The sequence below is a fragment of the Aulonocara sp. 'chitande type north' Nkhata Bay genome, linkage group LG19 (genome assembly GCF_057382095.1).
Source record: "Aulonocara sp. 'chitande type north' Nkhata Bay isolate Kocher_YH1m ecotype deep benthic linkage group LG19, A_spYH_male_GT1.1, whole genome shotgun sequence".
Lineage (NCBI taxonomy): Eukaryota > Metazoa > Chordata > Actinopteri > Cichliformes > Cichlidae > Aulonocara > Aulonocara sp. 'chitande type north' Nkhata Bay.
The window spans coordinates 17,695,038-17,711,756 of record NC_141362.1 but is presented as its reverse complement, the minus strand read 5'-3'; the positions used below and the strand labels follow the sequence as shown (position 1 = coordinate 17,711,756).

The 16,719-nt window shown below is 43.1% G+C and overlaps 1 protein-coding gene across 1 annotated transcript; it reads left to right on the top strand.

The window, feature by feature from the left end:
- Window positions 1-9,992: 9,992 nt before the first annotated feature.
- On the top strand, window positions 9,993-13,576 carry LOC147306768 (uncharacterized). The gene is made up of 2 exons (XM_086275698.1): window positions 9,993-13,321; window positions 13,468-13,576. The coding sequence occupies exon 1, from the start codon at window positions 10,043-10,045 to the stop codon at window positions 12,890-12,892; it is 2,850 nt and encodes a 949-aa protein (XP_086131824.1). The 5' UTR covers window positions 9,993-10,042; the 3' UTR covers window positions 12,893-13,321; window positions 13,468-13,576.
- Window positions 13,577-16,719: the final 3,143 nt, after the last annotated feature.

The following is a 16,719-nucleotide window of genomic DNA, read 5'->3' as shown; positions in this document are numbered from 1 at the left end:
TCTTCAGGCCCGTCACTGTTGAGATAATACCCTCTGTGAAGCCTGTTGCGATTTCTATTTTGCATTTCGTTTCACTGGAACACGCAAAGTAAAAATCAATTTTTCAGTCACTAATTTAATTCACGGAGCCAGTTGTTGAGTTATGTGTTTTTCCTCACATCTGCCTTTGCTGCACAAGGGCCAAGGTGAGCAATTAGGGGACTGTGCCTGCATGCAGCTGACAGCGCACAGAAATAGCACCACCATTTTCTCATTTCATTCTACCACAGCTGCTATAACTGTGGGTAATGTATTCACATCAGGGACTGAAGCACTTTAGATGGTGGTATTGATATGGTAAAGAAGCCTTCAGTCCCTCCCCGTAACATCCACTGTACAGTGTGAGCTCTCAGTGTTCAACCTAAATTTAAACATACCTGAAATTGCCTGTAAATGAGTCGCAGGGCTGAATTGTGACTGGGAGCTGTGTATACTGAGTTTTGTATTCATCATTATGCAGTATGTTTTTGGTCTTTATGGTTTTTTTTTTCATAAATAAGGAGTCTGACACTTTTGGAGCCCAGGCAATTATTTTTTATCTCACTTCAGCTTAGGGGATAATAATGATCTAAGTTATGAAACCTGTAGTTTGGTCAGTATAACAAAAAGACATACCAAAACTGACAGGTGACTCACTGATTGGACTGTTTTTGGTGATGTCATCTTGCAACAACAGGATTCGCAAGGGAAAAAACAAATTTCGCTAAATTATTATGCGCATAATTAGTGGGTTATCACCGCAAATCAGGTGGAGTCAGAGTGAGAATGAGGTGTCTTATAGACAAACATTCCTTTCCTGGAGAGCAGGAGCAGCAGAAGAATTTAATATGGTTTAGCTTTTGAATTCACTGAGCTGCTTTCACAAAAATATCATCCCAGGTCTGTTTCTTAAATGGTACAGTTCTTTGGTCAACCATTCTCATTTCCAGGGCGTCAAATTCTGCATGTTGCCAAAAGCTGCTGCAGTTTCCCATTTACACATAAGGTAGTGCATAAACACACTGGATTATGGTATTAGTGTTATAGGCCTGTCGTTTCCAACTCATCCTACAGGGATGCTCTTGAACAATATTCATTAGTCACATTAAAATCGCACGAAATAAAGTAATCAAATTTAGAGTTATGCCCTTTCTTGTGCAGGGAGTGAAAAAAATAGAAGAATGACCTACAACTTTTGAGGAGTGGTGATATAACCATTATTTTTATTTTTAATGCTCAAAAGGACAAGAATGTGATGGGAAAGTGTAATCTGTGTAACATGCAAAGTTTCTTAAAGCACAGCATCCATATATAAAACTAGCAGCTAAGAAGCTGCAGAGCAATGTTAAAGCCGAGTGTGTGCCAATGCTAGCCGGGCAGCCAAAGCATAATTTTCAGTAGGTAAGAAGAGGAATGATGACCCGTCGTGTTTGTGCCATTGTAGCTTCCATTTCTACTTTGTCTCTATTTGTACCGCAGAGTCACTGCGCTTCCAAAATTGTTTTGTGAAATGTTCTTTGGGATGATTTTCAGCGTTGCTTTCAGGTTTGTGTTTGTACTTAAACATTCAAAGAAGGACCTTGTGTGTGTCCTCATTAGGCTAGGAGTTTGTGCCAGAGCGTGGGACAGCAGCCTTAGGGTTATATTGTTAACTGATAATTAAGTAACAGTGCAATAAAGGCAACGTTACAGAGTAATGTAGTAATATAACAAGTAGCACAATGAATGGCTTTCTGCAGTGGTAAATAAGTCATGTAATGTGTTACTCTTTCAAAAAGTGACAATGTGTATTATATAACTTTTTTTGGAGTAACAACACTTATAACACTGCTTGTAAATGTACACTTTGCATGACATGTAAGTCCAAATGTAACCGTGAAAGCGTCATTGTTTGGTTTGCAGGGTTACTGTTCCTTCCTTCCATCTGTCTGTCTGTCCGTGTCACAGGGGCAGGAGCCTGAGCAGAGAAGTCCAGACTTCCCTTACCCAGGCAACCTATTCCTGCTCATCGAGGGGTGCAGACAGAGGGGGTGCACACAGAGTCATTTCCAGGCCAGCCGAGATAAATAATCTGTAGCAACTCCTTGGTCTTCTCCAGGGCTTCCTACTGGTAGGGTGAGGGAAGAGACAAAGAGTGATTCAGAAAACCCCTGTGTTGATTGATGTTATATCATCCTTGATATGTGTGTCAAGCATGGATTATTGATTGGTTATTTGACACAAAATTATGCATTTATGTGTTAATGATTTTGAAATACCTAAAATGCCTCCATGAGCTGTGTGGCCACATTGATCAGCAGGCCGAACCACAACACCAGCATGCATCTATCACTTCCCTCTCACTGCCTCTACCTCGTTTTTCTCCTTCCTCTGTGGCCCAGTTTGCAAACCTCTGCTGCAGGCATGACATTAGCTGTTAGCACAACACAAAACTGGATTCATCAGTGCTTATAAAATGTTAGGTTGTCAGTCTGACAGGCTGGGATGCAGTGGGAGGGGGATTATTACGGGCCATGCACTGTATCTTCAAACTGCAATTGTCCAACAACTGTTCTGGAAAGAACAGGTCACTGGGTCGGTCCACTTTCCTCCTCGCGGCCTGTTCTTGGAAAGTGGCTGTGTTAAAATCTGACACGCTGACATGAGCCTGTGTCATTTTGTCACACGGCGGTTGTGAAGCTGTGACGCTTTGATGAGTCCTGAGTGTCAGCTTGTTGATACCGAATATATGACGCCATCCCTTCCCCGTCTGCTATCCGTCGGCACGTTCTCCGGAACTGTCAAAACACTTTGGAGGCTGTGCTAAACTCGAGTGCAAGCAAGCGGTGGCGCCTGACAGGAAGATGCTGCGGCTCGGAATGAAGGCGCTCATCGTTTGATATGTGTGACACCATTCAATCATGATGCTTATTGCTTGTTGGTGTTCCCTCCCAAAACTGCTGGAATTAGATGTGCAGAGGGCCGCCTGGCAGAGAGGAGGTTTATTTACTCGCTTAAGGTGATGCTGAAATGGGGATAAGACGGTAACCTAACCTTTCTGTAAAATCCCATCAGAGCACAATTCGAGGTAAACAGTCTGGTTCAATCCCAATCAAAAAGGCCAAGAAGCCAGATAATGCAGAGAAGAGAGTTTCTACAATCCTTGCAGTGTGTCTAATAGTGTGCCAGCTTAACAGCACAAAGTAACACTCTTCCTCCTCATATTCCTGCTACTTATTATTCAGCTCCCACTCAAACTTAGTCATCAAACTACTTTTCACATTCAAAGCTATAAATTCCAACTTCACAGGTTTTTGGAGCATGTTTTATTTTCATCTTCACTACTTTTCATGCTTTCTGAAATGTTTTCTTTCATTGGCAATTACTGTCACAGAAAAGATATGGAGGAATCAGGCAAGCTCATGCTGAGAAGCCCGGTGCTGTTTCACTCCACTTTGTCGGGTGCAATAAAGTACATGGTAGCACTTTTAGGGCCTCTTTAAAAAAAATTTTTTTTTGAAGTTGTATTAAAGTTGAATTCTGTCAGAAGTTGAGCCTTTTGTCAGATCTTGTTGATTTTTGTTAGACTGCACAGCAATAAACTGCAACAAAGTGTCCATAGTTTGAATGCTTAACCTTGCTGATTTGTGTCTCCTTGCATTGCTGACTCACACTTCAGAATTTTCAATTTATTCACTGCTGCCATTGAGATAACCTTGCACGTTGTTGACAATGAGCGCTTTCAGGAAGCGCACTGCAGCAGCTCCATGGCATTCAGAAAAATTCAGGTGACAGAGCATATTTCCTACTGGCAAGGATTGTCCCTGAAATGAAAACTTACTGGAAAAATACTGTCTGCTTTGGCTGCTCGCTGCACTGTTGTCAAGCAATGAAACAGCAGGGCAGAGCCTGGCTCAGCTGAAAGGATATACAGCAGCTAAAGAAATGGTTTGACATTTTCAGGGATGCAGTTATTCGCTTTGCCAACAGACACAAGAAAAGAATGACACCACCCTAGTGCCTTTCTGTTATAAACAGCGATAGACAAAACAGTAATCGGTACTGTTCCTTCTTCAAATTAATAACAGTGCTTGCATGCGGTTTGTGAGGTGTGGGAGCTTTTCATTTTTGGGTGTCAGGCCTTCAGGGAGTCACTGATAGGCTTGTTCCCATAAGAAGTGCCTCAAAGCAGGTGTAAATGTTGGAAGGTCAGTTTGAGAAAGTTATAGAGAACAGCACAGTTACATCCTATTTAAGGGGACCTATCCAGTCATCTGACATTTGGTTTAGACAGACCATAAATCCACCTTATGTCTTCAGTAGAACATGCACTGTCTTGTCAGTGCTATAGCTTCCACGTCCATTGAATCTGCTTGGGACTAAGGGACAAATGAATGGAAACCTACATACACGCATCATCCTAACAAAGAATTTGCAAAAGGTGGACTCACCGTTATATCATCTTATGTTTTTTTAAGTCTCTGTTTTAGCTTTTATAGCCACCAACATGTTTTTTGTAATCAAACGTAATGAGGGCAGCATGCAAACTCCAGGCTGATTGGGTACAGCAGATTCCTGCTAATTAATGCTAAGTTTCATACAAATAAAATAGTAGAATTTCACTCATATATTTCCATTAAAAATCTTGTGAGCAGAACCAGAAACAGAGGTCCAGTTTAGTGACTCAAATTGATGGTAGCAAAGCCCATGTGATAATCTCCAAAAGTTGATTCTGTTCATCTGGACGTAGCGTTTTGTGGGAGAAACTTTTCGTCACTCATCCAAGTGACTTCATCAGTCTCAGCTGACTGCAGGTTTCTCCAATCTCATAAACAGCATAATGACATAATGACTGAAACCAGCCCACTGAGGAACAATGGGCTGGGAGGTCCGTTCCTTAAACGTTTCTTCCACAAAATGCTACGTCCAGATGAACAGAATCAACTTTTGGAGATTTACTTTCCTGGATGATTGAGAATGCATCAAGACCAATGTGATAACTTTTAGTAATGGCTGCCTGTGTTTGGTACACCAGTCAAGGCAGCTACATCCTGAACTTTAATACTTCACAAACTGCTGAACTTCAAACTGAGCATCAGAATGAGGAAGTAAATATGATTTAAGTGAATATGAATGTCGTATGGTTGCTGGTTCCAGACAGGCTGGTCTGAATGTTTCAGAAACTGCTGATCTAAAAAAATCAAATAACCAATTGTATGCATAGGAACACCAATGGCTGCACAGTATGTCCGACCTTGAAGCACACAAACTAGAACTCTGGTTCACTAGTAGTCTTTAGTTATTCTGTTGTGAGTTCCTTATATTCCCAGTTTAGTTCCTTGATTATTTAGCATTTTCCCCTTGTGCCTTCGCCCTCGGTGTCTCTCGCTCTGTGTCTGTGTTTATATAGGTTGTGTGAGTTCTTGTGGCTTGTTTCCACCTCGTGTTTCATTCTGTTTTCCCCTGCCTGCCATGTTTCTCCAGCCAGTCATGTCTCTGTGGCTGTATCGCAATTCAGGTTCTGCAGCCTTAAAGTACGCAACCTTAACAGTCCTCAAGGGCCGCGTACTTAAAGACCGCTGAGGCTGGAAGTGCGAGGCTTGTAGGCTTGTGAAATGGGACTGTAACTAACAGTGAAGTGTTCCAATGTTTTTCTTGTGTTTATATTTGTAAGTTTCCTTTAATTGTGGAACTTTGTTTTGTAATTGGTGGTAGCGGAAGTAACGTGCAGCACGGACTGAGTTTGTGGTGACACTAGAGCAGAGAAGCATGGCGCTCTGTGAGTTCAGCTGCATCGTCCTACTGCTTTAAACTGGACTTAAGTTTTAAAGAACACATAAGTTAAGTTAAGTTAAATTAAACCCAATTGTGGACTCACCGTTGAGAGGAGTAGCGGCTCGCGCGAAGAACGGACTTTCTCCCGTTTGGCTACAGCAGGCAATGAGGTGTGTTCAGGGTGCCTCTGTTAATTTCAGTTTCAATGAAAGTGCCATAAAAGGGCATTTATGTGTCTATACCTTTATTGTTTGGATTTACTGTGATAAGAGTTATTGTAAACATGTTGCTTATTGCAATTGTTTTCTTTGGGTAGTTCTCACGATGATGATGATGATGACGACGCTGAGTGATCTTGTCGCCGAACATTGAATAAATCATCTGTAAACAAGAACTTGTCCGCGTGGTGGCTAACGGGAGCTACAGTGAGAACTCATCTGCTCCTTGTGAGTGGGCGAGAAAGAAAGGAACATAAGTCATCTCTAGCGTGTCTACAAGGGTCCCCAAGCTCCTGCCAGAAGCCAAGAACGGGTTTGCTCATCCTAACAATTCAAAGAAAGGACATATTGATCTTCTCAAGTGTGCTGCAGAAAATTAACCTGAAGACCATTTGCAAGTTTGGATGCTTTAAAGTGTTAATAAGGGTGTCCTGAAGTGGCTTCATTGTAGCTGCAAGCAAGAAGGTTCAAGTTTACAATTGATCATGAGTTTGAAAAATATGTGTCTTTAAGGGTTGTTAGTGATTTCAGACATGTGTTTAAGGGTTATAAGAATAAGCTACTAAAGCAGTCCTGGATTTTATGCAAGGTTTTATTCAAAGGAAGTAACCAAGTTTGTTACAAGCTATAAGCAGTGTTATTTTATGTTATCAGACTCCTTTACTTAGCCTAACATGTCAGTCACAAATCTCTCTAAACTGAGTGACAATCCTGAGGCAGAGACTGTGACCAGGCCTCAGCAAAACCCTCCACTGTGCAGTTCTCCTCTGCAAAATACAGATGGTCCACAAGAAGTTCGAGTAACATCAGATGTTCATCCATCAACAAGTAAGTGTGCGCAACAAAAAATTCAAAACCCACCTCGTAAAAGCCAGAGGTCAAGAACCTTAACTGAAAAGGGAAGAGGAATGTTAAACCAAAGGATTAAGGAGTTGGAGCAAAGTTTTAAGATCAAGTACGAAAAGTGGAAGGTTCTAGCAAAGGATGCTAACCATTCAATTTCTGACAATTGTTCAGATGAAGAGCTGCAAGCAATAATAAACAACATTAATACTGCTTCCAGCGAACTAAACACAGCATATGAAAACTGGCGTCAGGTGGACATTCCTGATAACAATGCACGCCGCAGAATTGATACTTGCAAGGAGGTAACAAGAACTGTTATTAAGACTGCACAAAGACGTTTGAGAGGAAAGGCACCAGTCAAACCACAGTTTAATGTAGATGAATCTTTTTTAATGTCTGAGAAATCATATGGCGTCAGTAAGCACTCACAGGTTTCCAGTCAATACAAACAGTCACACGTTGCATCAAGAGTCGCTTCTAAGTCCTCCAGTGCATCATCCATGAGCAGACAAGAAGCTGCTGCTAAAATGGCTGCAGCCCAAGCAACACTGGAAATCCTTCATGAACAACAGTGTCAGCAAGCAGAGCTTCTGCAGCTGGAGGCTGAAGATAAAAGACAGATTGCAGAACAAACAGCTGAAGCCTGCAGACGACGTTTAAGAATGGAGGAAGAAGAAGCACAGTTACAAGCAAAACTTGAGGTTGAAAATGCTGCCAGGCGAAAGCTTTTGGAAGACAAACGCAAGGAACTGGAACGATTGGAAGCACTCAAACAGTTAAGGGTGGCTAAGGCAACCATGCAAGTGTATGAGCAAGAGCAAGATGAAGATTCAGAAGAAGAAATTAAGCAGTTACTGCATGGATGTAAAACTGAAAGCCAAAGGGAAGGGGACCGATTTCAGCACACAAGTCACATACATAACTCACCAGAGTTACACTTACCACAACAAGCTGTTATACATCAACAGCATGATGGTGGCATCGCAGCACTTGCCATGTTATTAGCAGATTCTATTAGTGCCAGTCGTCTTCCTATGCCAGAGCCGACAACATTCAGTGGTGACCCGCTAAAATATAAGAACTGGAAGGCTGCCTTTCAAACTTTAATCGAAAGAAAAAACATACCAGCCTCTGAGAAAATCTACTATTTGTGCAAGTACGTTAGTGGACCAGCTAAGAAGGCTGTTGAAAACTATTTCCTGTTAGGCACTGAGGCTGCTTATAAGGCAGCATGGGAAGTATTAGATGAGAGATTTGGAAACTCCTTCCTTATTGCCAAAGCCTTCAGAGACAAACTCAGTGCATGGCCCAGAATTGGCTCCAAGGACAGTCTGGAACTTCAGGAATTTGTGGACTTTCTACGGAGCTGTGAAGCTGCGGAAAGCCAGATTAAAGGTCTAGAGGTTCTTAATGATTGCAATGAGAATCAAAAAATCCTCTCCAAGCTCCCCGATTGGTTGACATCAAGGTGGAATAGGAAAGTGTTGACGATAGAGGAGGAGACTGGCAGATTTCCAAGCTTTAGCCAGTTTGTGCAGTTTCTCATAAGGGAAGCCAGGATCGCATGCAATCCTGTGACTTCACTCCATGCCTTGAAACAGTGCGATGGAGAAAAGGTCAAGCCACAACGAAACCAGACTCCTGCAGCTAAAGTTCTAACAACAAACACTGATGAGAAGATTGCTGCCAGCAGTTGTCTGTTTTGTGAAAGACCAGGCCACAGTCTGTACAAATGTAGAAAATTTTTGGAACGACCAATATTGGAACGACACAGGTTTGTTCAAGATAATAAGCTATGCTTTGGTTGCTTAAAGCCTGGACATCACTCGAGAGACTGTAAGTACAGAAGCACTTGCAGTACATGCCAGAAAAGGCATCCAACTTGCTTACACGATGATCAAAGAGAACAAAAGACACGAAAGACTGAAGGAATAAGGCAGGAAGCTAGACACAGAGAACAAAGCAATGAACAGCTAGAAGAAAGAGAAGCTATAGCAATAAGTGAAGCAACATCCAACAGAGTTCAGCATGACAACACCAACATTCAGACATCTACAATCATTCCTGTGTGGGTTTCAATGATGAAAGAGCCTGACAGAGAAACACTTGTGTATGCTCTCCTTGATACGCAAAGTGACACAACTTTCATTCTTGAGGAGGCAGCAGATTCTCTAAATGCAAAGGGGGAACAGGTCAAGCTAAAGTTATCTACTATGGCCTCTACAAACAAAGTTGTAGCTTGCCAAAGGATCTCTGGGTTGCAAGTTAGAGGATTCAACTCAGAGAAGAAATTAACTCTTCCTACAACCTACACAAGAAAGTTCATTCCGGCGAACAGAGACCACATACCCACACCAGAGACAGCAATGGCATGGCCCCATCTTGAGCAGATTGCAGATAGGATTGCTCCTCGTCAAGGGTGTGATGTTGGTCTACTAATTGGCTACAACTGTTCTCAGGCACTTCTTCCTAGAGAGGTGGTGTGCGGTGAAGAAAATCAACCATTTGCACAGAGAACAGACTTGGGATGGAGCATTATTGGACATGGCAGCCCATACGTAGACTGTGGAGACACTATTGGAGTGAGTCATCAAGTCATCACAAGGCAAGTGACACCGGAACTTCAGCTTCCATCAAGTCCCAAACAGGAAGTTCACTATGTATGCAGAACACAGATCAAGGAAGTCATCTCATCTGACATAATTAAAGCGCTTGAATGTGACTTTAATGAGAGAGTTGCTGAGGACAATCACTTCTCTCAAGATGACCTCCAGTTTTTGTCGAAATTGAAACAAGGAATCAAACACAAAGAAGATGGTCATATTGAGATGCCTCTTCCATTTAAACGAGAAAGGCCGAGCTTGCCAGACAATATGGTGTGTGCTATCCATCGCCTTAAGCACCTAGAAAGGAAATTAAGGGGAAACAGCAGATATTACCAGGACTACAAAACCTTCATGGAAGAGACCATAGCGCGTGGAGATGCTGAGAAGATCCCCAAGGCTGATCTCCACAAACACCCAGTGTGGTACATCCCACACCATGGTGTTTATCACCCGCAAAAGCCTGGGAAAATCCGCATTGTTTTTGACTGTTCAGCCCGGTTTCAGGGGACATCTTTAAATGATCATCTATTGACTGGGCCAGAGCTGACAAATTCCCTTGTTGGTGTCTTGTGTCGGTTTCGCAAGGAAAAGGTTGCAATCATGTGTGACATAGAACGTATGTTCCACCAATTTCACGTGAGGGCAGAAGACCAAGATTACCTCCGCTTTCTCTGGTGGGAGAATGGAGATTTAGAAGCACAGCCAGCAGTCTATCGCATGAGAGTCCATTTGTTTGGAGCTGCTTCGTCTCCAGGCTGTGCTAATTATGGCCTCAAACATCTTGCTGCAATGGCAAGGGGGAATTTCAGCGAAGCATCCGTCCGCTTCATAGAAAGAAACTTTTATGTTGATGACGGTTTGACTAGTGTATCCACCGAAGCAAAGGGAATCCAGCTAGTGAATGAAGCAAGGGAGCTTTGCAACACTGGCAACTTAAGGTTGCATAAGTTCATTTCCAACAGTAAGCAGGTGTTGTCATCAATCCCAAAGGAAGAGTGTGCTGGAGGAGCCAACAACTTGGATATGGCTCTTCATGAACCACACATGGAGAGAGCCCTTGGTGTACAATGGTGTGTCACATCAGATGATTTCCAGTTTAGAGTGGTGGTGAAAGAAAAACCCATGAGCAGAAGAGGGGTATTGTCCACCGTGGCCTCGGTGTTTGATCCGCTTGGCTTTGTCGCACCTTTCATCCTTTTAGGAAAGAAAATCCTCCAGCAAATGTGTCTCGAGAGAGTTAGTTGGGATGATCCTCTTCCAGACCATCTGCTGCCCCAGTGGGAATCCTGGTTGAGAGGACTGCAAGATCTAGCAACCATAAAGGTACAACGATGCTACCTACCAGGAAGCTTTGGCAAAGTTGTGAAATACGAGCTGCATCATTTTTCAGATGCCAGTGCCTCAGGTTATGGAGAGTGCTCATACCTGAGAGTAATAAGCGCATCGGGAGAAGTGCACTGTTCCCTCGTGATGGGGAAAGCAAGGGTAGCTCCTTCAAAGGTAACAACTATACCAAGACTTGAGCTCTCTGCAGCAGTGGTGGCAGTGCGCACAAGTGACATGCTCCAGAGAGAGCTTGAAATGGAAGGCCTGCAGGAATACTTTTGGACTGATTCAAGGGTTGTCCTTGGCTACATCAACAATGATGCAAGGAGATTTCATGTTTTTGTAGCAAACCGTGTCCAACGTATCAAGCAGAGCACACATCCTGACCAATGGAACTACATTGCTTCAGAAGACAACCCCGCTGACCACTCTTCTAGGGGACAGACAGCAGAACAGCTCAAGGCATCTAACTGGTTTAGAGGTCCAAATTTTCTGTGGCAGCTAAACCTCCCAAGTAGTGTGTTCACAGTGGGAGAAATATCAGAAGATGACCCAGAGTTACGAAAGACTCATGTCCACAAAATTCACTCAAGGGAAGAGAGGTCACTGCTAGATCGTCTTGAAAGGTTTTCAGATTGGGCAAGAGCAGTACAAGCTGTAGCCATACTGAAACGCAGAGCAAGGGCAGCTAAAGGCCACAAACCAAGGTTTAGTGAACCCACCACTTTGCAGGAGCGTAAGGAGGCAGAAGTTTTTCTCATCAAACTGGTTCAAGCAACACACCTTGCTGAAACCATGAAGAGTCTCAAGCTTAATGGGCAAATCAAGGCAATTGACAAGGCAAATAAATTGCACAAATTAAACCCATTCCTTGATGAGCAGGGTGTACTCAGGGTTGGAGGGCGCTTAACAATGTCCAGTCTTCACCCCCATGTGAAACACCCAGCTATCCTTCCTAAAGGAAGCCATTTGGCAACACTGCTCATCAAGCATCATCATGAAAAGGTGCAGCACCAAGGTCGAGGTATGACTGTTAACGAGCTGCGAGCCAATGGTGTTTGGATTCTTGGATGCAGTAAGGCAGTCTCCTCTCATATTTACAGCTGCACAAAATGCAGGAAGTTTAGACGGAACACTGAAGGACAAAGGATGGCGAACCTCCCACAAGAACGCACGGAGTTGTCTCCACCCTTCACATATTGTGGGATGGACTGCTTCGGGCCTATCTATGTCAAGGATGGCAGAAAGGAGCTTAAGCGTTATGGGCTTTTACTCACATGCATGTGCTCAAGAGCCATACATATTGAGATGCTTGAGGACTTAACAACTGATGCATTCATCAATGCCTTGCGTTCGTTTATTGCATTGCGTGGAAGTGTCAGGCAAATTCGATGTGATCAAGGCAGCAATTTCATTGGTGCAAGGCACGAGTTCGCTGAAGCCATGAAGGAGATGGATGGAGAGAACCTCAAGAAAATTGGATGTGAGTTTGTTATGAACACACCATCTGCAAGTCATAAAGGTGGGGTTTGGGAACGCCAAATACGCACCGTGCGTAATGTTCTGGCATCCGTTCTCGACCAAGCAGTTAAAAGGCTCGACAGCAGTTCGTTAAGAACCTTCCTCTACGAAGTTATGGCAATTGTGAATAGCAGGCCATTAACATCAGAGCATTTGCACAATCCATCTGGTCCAGAACCCTTGACACCTAACCACATTCTGACAATGAAGTCAAGCATTATTCCCCCACCTCCTGGAAAGTTTATCAAGGAAGATGTGTACCTGCAAAAACGATGGCGCAGAGTACAGTTCTTAGCCAACAGCTTCTGGGAACGGTGGAAAAGGGAATATCTGTTGAATCTTCAGAGCAGACAAAAATGGAACAGAGCAAGACGAAATGCGAAAGTCAATGATATTGTGCTTCTCAAGGATGATTCTGCTCCACGTAGTCAATGGAAGATGGGAAGGATCATAGATGTCTATCTGGGACAGGATGGAAAGGTGAGAAGTGTGAGGTTGTTGATCAGTGACTCAACTCTAGATGCTAGAGGAAGGCGCACCACAAAACCAACCTATCTGGAGAGACCTATTCAAAAGACTGTAACTCTACTGGAGGCTAATTGAAGAGCCACTTTGCCAATCCACAAGTTCAATTAATGTTAAATGTGATTTCTTGTTATATCCATACATGTTACGTTTTATGGGAAAATCACAGGTGATTTGGTGGGAGTGTAACTAACAGTGAAGTGTTCCAATGTTTTTCTTGTGTTTATATTTGTAAGTTTCCTTTAATTGTGGAACTTTGTTTTGTAATTGGTGGTAGCGGAAGTAACGTGCAGCACGGACTGAGTTTGTGGTGACACTAGAGCAGAGAAGCATGGCGCTCTGTGAGTTCAGCTGCATCGTCCTACTGCTTTAAACTGGACTTAAGTTTTAAAGAACACATAAGTTAAGTTAAGTTAAATTAAACCCAATTGTGGACTCACCGTTGAGAGGAGTAGCGGCTCGCGCGAAGAACGGACTTTCTCCCGTTTGGCTACAGCAGGCAATGAGGTGTGTTCAGGGTGCCTCTGTTAATTTCAGTTTCAATGAAAGTGCCATAAAAGGGCATTTATGTGTCTATACCTTTATTGTTTGGATTTACTGTGATAAGAGTTATTGTAAACATGTTGCTTATTGCAATTGTTTTCTTTGGGTAGTTCTCACGATGATGATGATGATGACGACGCTGAGTGATCTTGTCGCCGAACATTGAATAAATCATCTGTAAACAAGAACTTGTCCGCGTGGTGGCTAACGGGAGCTACAGGGACGGTCTAGCCTCCGTCGCGCTGCCCAGGTGGCCTAGCAACCATGATACTAACAGCTGGAAACGTTTCATACAGCTTTGTTTGACAGAAATGAAGGAGAACATATTTTGTACATTTGTTTCTACATGAGCTCTGTGTGATTTGATAAGTATCTGAGTACTTTCTCCCACACTGAAAACACTGGAATGATGAAATTATTTGAACATTACCTAATAAGACTGATTCAGGACAGACAGTTATTTTAAACTTTTCTAGCAGTCCTTCACAAACAGGGAACAGTCTGTCTATTCTCTCCATCTGTCAGCTGCTGCTGGCTCTTCCTCACACACTGCTGAGTTTGTCCTGGTGGATCATCAGGGGTGCAAAGCCTCACACATGATGTGCAGCAGTGGGTCCCTCAGTCTGTCCTCACTCTGGACACTTGCAGTTGTCACACATGGAAATCAAATGTGTGATAAGCTGCGGGATTCAAACACAAGTGTAACTTATAAATACATGTTCATACATTTATTCCACAATCAGAGAGAAAGAAACAGAGAGAGAGTGCAGGACAGACAGACAGGTGACAGTCTCAGGTGTATACACTGCTACAAAACAGCACAAGAGAAGGAGGATTTAGTGTTTGTGTTATTACGAGTGCTAAACAAGAAGAGTTCCCAGATGGTACAGTGGACACATGTGTGACTCCTGTGATTAAAGCATCTTTCTTTCAGCTTAACGAGTGATCCGTCAGCTCGTTCAAACACACGTTAAAGTCCGTTTAGCTCGACACCTCCGAACAGAGGCAGCAATATAACATAGCTAACATTAATCGTGGCTCAAGAGTGGGGAGTTCGCCTTGTAATCGGAAGGTTGCCGGTTCGAGCCCCGGCTCGGACAGTCTCGGTCGTTGTGTCCTTGGGCAAGACACTTCACCCGTTGCCTACTGGTGGTGGTCAGAGGGCCCGGTGGCGCCAGTGTCCGGCAGCCTCGCCTCTGTCAGTGCGCCCCAGGGTGGCTGTGGCTACAATGTAGCTTGCCATCACCAGTGTGTGAATGTGTGCGTGAATGGGTGGATGACTGGATATGTAAAGTGCTTTGGCGTCCTTAGGGACTAGTAAAGCGCTATATAAATACAGGCCATTTACCATTAACAGTGCAGTGGATCCTGCTTGTGCCGTGATATTCAGGACTGCAAACCGAGCAGCATCACTGACTTTCAGCTTGTTGTGTTTGTGGATATATGACTGACTTTAATTATCCACAAAATCATCACATCTCTGTAAGATTAAGGTCGACTATCTAACGGCGTATAAAGTAAAGGCTTTAAAACAAAGTAAACACTGAAAGTACAAACATCGCTAATGTCACATAACTTTGCCGACATGTAGCCAACAGTAATGTTTTAATGTTCTTCATTATTAAACATTTGCACATAAATAAGTGACATAATATTCAGTGCTTACTTTTGAAAGTTTACTCTTCGGCCGCTCCGCTTCCACCATTTTTTTCCGGCAAAATTATCCACACCCACCGCCGCGCTATGAAGTCTGGGATATGTTGGGCCATGAAGTCATCCTTAAAATTCAGGGAAATGAAGGACGAATTTGAGGGCCGCATTTCGAGCAGCCTTTGAATTGGGACAGCCTTCGTCGCGTTGCTGTGACGTAATCGGCCTTAAAATGCGGCCTTTAAGGCTGCAAACCCTGAATTGGGATACAGCCTGTGTCTGTCTGTGGCTCTGTGCGTGTGTTCCAGTTACTTCCTGTTTTACTTTGGTAGTCTCCTGTCTGTGTGCGCCATGTTTTGTTTTGCTTCTCTTACTTTGAAGGTACCTCGTCTCACGTGTTATGTTTAGCTTTGTGTCCTCTGTCTTGTTGTGTGTAATTTGCCCCAGCTGTGTTCCCCATGTGTTTCCTGTTCCCTCGTCATTCCCTGTGTATTTAAGCCCTTTGTTGTCTTCTGTCCAGCGTCGTGATCTCCCTCATCCATGGCTGTGCGGTTTCCCTATGTGCCTCATTGTGTGCTAGCTATAATTTCCCAGTCTAGTTTTGTATAGTTTTGCCATTCAGCAAATGATGCTGTGTTTCTTTGAGTTTCCGTCTGTGTTTGGGTCCTTTCCTGTCTGCACACAGCTGAAACCATGACATGTTCAGGCTGATGGTGGTGGTCTAATTGTGTGGAGGACATTTTCTTTGCACACTTTGGGCTCCTTAGTACCAACTGGGTATTGTTTCACCAAGCCTTACTTAAGAATTGTTATTGATCCTGTTATGGCCACGTGTGTGCCCATGTTCACTGTACTCAAATGGCCTCCACAGTCATCAGATCCAAGTCTGATAGAGAACCGGTACAGTGGGAGATTCTCGGAAGTGAAGCCACTGTGTGATGCTATCATGTTGATATGGAACAAAAATCTGGAATGTTTCCAGCATCTTGTTGAATTGATGTCATGAAGAATTAAGTTCTGAAGTGAAAAGGGGGTGGGTGTATAACAGAACAGATCAACATTAAATCTTTTTATAGTGTGGTAAAAGATTTGCAGTAGAAGGTACTTCTACAGATATTTCAGCAAATATTATTGCATTTAAACTGAAAACTCCCTGTCGTAAAAGTAACCGATTTTTTTTCATTGGAAACATTATTTCACTGACAATAAATGTGTCACAGCAGCTCTGGTAGTGCTGGACTCCCCCTGAGCACAGCTACTTGACTCCCAATGATTTCACAGCTGAAACTGTTGCTGTGTCTCAAACCATGTAATATTTTTAGTGCATAAGTGCCTTCACACTACAAAGTGCAGCCACATGAAGTACTCTACACGAACTGGGATACTGTAGTCATTCTGCACTCACAGTCAAGAGTAGAATGCTACATATAAATGTTTTCAGTTAATTTTAGGCAATCCAAATACAGCTGATTTGATTTATCTAATAAAAGTGGTTGAAAAAACCCTCAAATTAGCAGATTGCTAACTGGAGATCAGCTCACAGTGGTTGTTGTTGCTAAGCAGTTGTCACGAAGAAACAAACACATTTACGACAGGCCTAATATTCATTAGATTTTTGCCCACTTATTTCAACCCAATGATATAAATACCAGCACAAATATACTGACTACAAACTTTATGCGTGCAGTCTTTTCTGCTCTGTGCTGTCTCGC